Source organism: Eimeria mitis, genomic scaffold (genome assembly GCF_000499745.2).
Source record: "Eimeria mitis Houghton genomic scaffold, Emh_scaff4345, whole genome shotgun sequence".
Lineage (NCBI taxonomy): Eukaryota > Apicomplexa > Conoidasida > Eucoccidiorida > Eimeriidae > Eimeria > Eimeria mitis.
The window spans coordinates 724-4,827 of NW_013572663.1; the positions used below are offsets into that span (position 1 = coordinate 724).

The 4,104-nt window shown below is 58.3% G+C and overlaps 1 protein-coding gene across 1 annotated transcript in view; it reads right to left on the reverse strand.

Annotated features, from left to right (window-relative positions):
- Window positions 1–3,859, reverse strand: part of EMH_0074390 (uncharacterized protein) — a gene marked incomplete at both ends in the record, with an annotated part of 4,426 nt that extends 567 nt beyond the window's left edge. Inside the window, 10 exon segments of the mRNA XM_013499459.1 lie at window positions 35–303; window positions 397–471; window positions 909–1,335; window positions 1,546–1,601; window positions 1,605–1,947; window positions 2,089–2,163; window positions 2,373–2,596; window positions 2,790–3,115; window positions 3,292–3,399; window positions 3,810–3,859. Coding sequence (XP_013354913.1) covers window positions 35–303; window positions 397–471; window positions 909–1,335; window positions 1,546–1,601; window positions 1,605–1,947; window positions 2,089–2,163; window positions 2,373–2,596; window positions 2,790–3,115; window positions 3,292–3,399; window positions 3,810–3,859 — 1,953 coding nt within the window.
- Between the last annotated feature and the right edge of the window lie 245 nt (window positions 3,860–4,104).

Consider the following 4,104-nt stretch of genomic DNA (forward strand, 5'->3'; position numbering starts at 1 on the left):
GAGCAGCGGCAGCAGCAGCAGCACCAGAAAGTACCTGCATAAAAAGCCGCCATACATCTGCGATTCTGAGGGTTCTTCCCTCCTTTGCTAGCCGCTGCAATGTCAACCCATAATACTCCATCTGCACGAACACCGAAAGCTGCGTCTGGTTCTCAGCAGTTGCCGCTGCAGTTCCGGCTGCAGTTGCTGCTGCAGTTGCTGCTGCAGTTGCTGCTGCTGTCGCTGCTTCTGCTGCTTCTGCCGAGCCTCCGCGTTCTCCTTCCCTGTCGCCTGCGGTCCCCCACCTCCTAGGTTGCATTGGTACTGCAACAGCAACAGCAGCAGCAACAGCAGCAGCACTGGCGGTCTCGTATCCTGTCGGAGGTCGTGCTGCTGCTTTTGCTGGGAACCGCTTACCTGTCTCTGCAGCGCTTTCATCTTGCGCAACAACAGGAGGCGCAACAGCAGCAGCTGCTGCTGCTGCAGGAAGCCCTTGAGTTGCAAGGGGCGGCGTGCTGCTTGGTGTTGGCCTNCAGCAGCAGCTGCTGCTGCTGCAGGAAGCCCTTGAGTTGCAAGGGGCGGCGTGCTGCTTGGTGTTGGCCTCGTCGGCTTATGAACTAGCTGAGACCAGCACTGGTGATAGCGCATTAGAAACTACAGGCGCAAAAGCAGCATCAAATCAAGCAGCAGCAGCAACAACAGCAGCAAGCACGCAAAAAAGGCTGATAAACAATCCCTAAAGCAGTCACTGCCGCGAAGCAGCACTACCAGTCTTGGCCATGGAGCGCTGCACGCGGCTGGCGTGGTCCATACACACACTGCAGCGGCAACAAGAAGAGCACTAGCAACAAGAGCAGCAGCAGCAAAAGCAGTAACAGCAGCAAGAGCAGCATCAGCAGCAGGAATACTCACGGGGTGCTCTAGCGTACAGAGCATCGCAACCTCGTGCAGCACCCTCTCGGCATCGGCTACAACGTCCAGACCTGATATGTGCCATCGTTGCTGCTGCATCTTCAGCTGCTTCTCTTGTTCCTGCTGCTGCTGTAGCAGTACCTGCTGCTGGTCTTGTTCCTGCTGCTGCCGCTGCTGGGGCAGGTCATCGTAAACCCTGGTGTATTGCATTTTGTGTTTTTTCTTGCCTCTCTTTTTTTTGTGGCGCTGTTGTTGCTGCTCCTGATCCTGCTGCTGCGGAGGGTCCTCGTGCAGGAGCTGCTGCTGCAGCTCGTCGGCGCCCCCCTTGGCTCGCTGCACCAACGAACGAGGAATAAAGAAGAAGAATTCCTTTATCAGGTACAGCCTGCTGTCAATCAGATGCCTCACCAAGCAACTGCGTTTGTGGGGTTGAGAAGACAAAACCTGCAACACCACCCAACACACACAGCAGCATCCCCGCATCAACAGCACTACAGCCGGGCAGAAGCAGTAGAATCAACCACAACCAAGCAGGAGCAGCACTGCAGCAGCAGCGCCACCACGGCACGTCCACCACGCCAACACAAACCCTGCAAGCACCACCAGCAGCAACAGCAGCAGCAGCAGCAAGAGCGGCGGCAGCAGCAGCGGGACTTGCTTCGACGAGCAAAAAGTCTCTCCGGTGCCTCGGCTGTTGGTTGACAATATGTTGNCAGCAGCGGGACTTGCTTCGACGAGCAAAAAGTCTCTCCGGTGCCTCGGCTGTTGGTTGACAATATGTTGTAGGAAGCTGAAGATGTTTTCTTGCTGCTCAGCACGGTAAAATTCGGCGCTGCCGCTGGTGCCACCAGCCGCAGTTGCAGGAGCAACAGCTGTATACGCCGCTACAGCCGAATGTGTTGCTGCTGCTGTCCCCGCAGCTGATGGTTCTGCTGCTGCTGCTGCTGTTGGAAGCATCGACAGTTCTTCAGCTGGCTCTGGGAAGCCGCGGGCTGTGCTGCTGCCTGGGGTCGGCCACCCTGCTGTTGCTGATGCTGCTGCCGGGTTGAGGCTCTGCTGCATGCAAAAAAGTCAGCCAACGAGCATAAAACAGCGAGCTAGCAGAAGCAGGCATGAGCAGCAGCGCATAGCAGCAGCAGCAGCTAGCAGTAGCTGCGGCACCTAGCCGCAGTAGCAACAGCAAAAGTTGTAGCTAACCTGAGAAGGGCTGGCCCTCAGTTGCCTGAGGCTGCTGCTACACGACGATGGGCCGCCGCCTCCGTACAAGCAATGCTGAAGACACAATCTCGCAGCAGCAGCGACAACAGCAGCAGGACGTGCTAGTGCAACAGCTGCAGCAGTTGCAACAGAAGCATCTGCATCAGCAAACGAGCCGGAAAATAGCATTTGCAGGGAGCAACAGCCTTCACCAGCTGTCGTAGTTCACAGCGGCAACGAACAGCAAGGACAGCAGCGTCAGCAGCAGCAGCAGCAGCACACACCTGGAAGTCTGCCGCTAGGTCTCGTGCAGCAACGGAAAGGCGGTTGGGTCTGCTCAGCCGCTCTGCGATGTTGCAGCTGCAGATCAAGTCACACAACCCTTTCTGTTTTTGTTGCTTCTGGTTCTGGTGTTGCTCCAGCAGCAGCAGCAGCTGCTGCTGCAGCACTTGACCCACAAGGAGGGAGGCAACAGCAGCAGCGAAGGCTGAAGGAAGTGGGTGTTGCACTGAAACAGAAGCGGTGGCATGGGTGACAACAGCGGCACGAGGGACAGCAGCAACAGCCGAAGCAGCAGCCGCCGAAGCAGCAGCACCCAAAGTAGCAACAGCAGCCGCAGCAGCAACCTAAGCCTCAGCAACAGAAGGAGCAGCAGCAGCAGCAGCAAAGCATGACCTACAGAGGCGTGAGGGGCAAAGCACCATCCATTTGCTTTTCTTCCCCTCTGAGCCTCGCAGCGACCGCCATGTGGAATTCGGCTGCTTGCTGCTGCGTCGTTGCTGCATCTCCGTCTCGCGCTGCTGCTGCTGCTGCTGCTTCTGCTGCGGCGGCCTTTTTGCTTTTATGCAGAGTCCCTCGTCTCGCACGGTCTCGCATCAGCTGCAGCTGCAGCTGCTCCAAGTGCTGCTGCTGCTGCTGCTGCTGCTGCACTCGCTGCTGCATCTCTTCCCATAGATTTGGCTGCGAAGGCAGTTTCACCAGAAACGTCTCGACGTGCATCGCCAGTGCATGCAGCAGCACCTCCCGCCTGCACCAGCAGCAGCAGTAAGACACCCACAGCAGCAGTAGCAGCAGCAGCGGGTCATCGGCAGCAGCAGTAGCATCGCATAGCCGACAACAGCAGCGGCATCCAACGCCGTGAAAAGGAGCAGCAACGGCACGCATCAGCAGCAGAGCGCAGCAGGAGCAGCAGCGCCAGCGTACGGTTCCTTGTAGTAAGCACTCGAAAGCTGCTGCAGCAGCAGCTCCAGCCTCTCGGCTGATGGATTGCAAGACAGGCCAATGCAAACGGTTGGCCGCGCCGCCGGATATCTGAAGAATTGCACTACACACTGCGAGAGGCAGCAGCGATAGCAGCAGCAGCAGTAGCAACAGCATTTGCAGCAGTAACAGCAGCAACAACAATGGAAAAAGCAGCAACTGCCACAGTAGCAGCAGCAACGGCGTCGGTGCGGCCACACCATCCGCGACAGCTCCCCCGAACCCTGCCCAGCGGCAGCACAAACGGNCAACGGCGTCGGTGCGGCCACACCATCCGCGACAGCTCCCCCGAACCCTGCCCAGCGGCAGCACAAACGGGGCAGCAGCAACAGCAGCGCAGCGTAACACAATGCAACAGCAACAGCAGCAGCAGCATCGGCGTACGTTGGCGGCAACAGAGCATCAATGACTGCTGTGTGCTCCTCTGTCCTGAAGGTGCTGATGTGAAACGCTATACGGACAGACTCCTTGCTGCTGCTGCTGCTGCTGCTGCTGCTTCCAGCGCGGCCATCGCCCCCCAAACGACTGCCACAACACTCGCAGCGGCAGCAAAAAGCCACTTTGAGTTGCTGCTGCTCCGAGAGGGCAGCTGAAGAGCAGCTCTCTATGCTGCTGCTGCTCTTACAGCTAAAGCTACTGTCTCGGCTGCTGCCTCTGCTGCCGCAACTGCTGCTGCGGCCCTCAACACTGCCACCGGTGTCCCGACGAGCCTTGCCACTGCTGCTGCTGCTGCTGCTGCTGCTGCTGCTGCTGCTG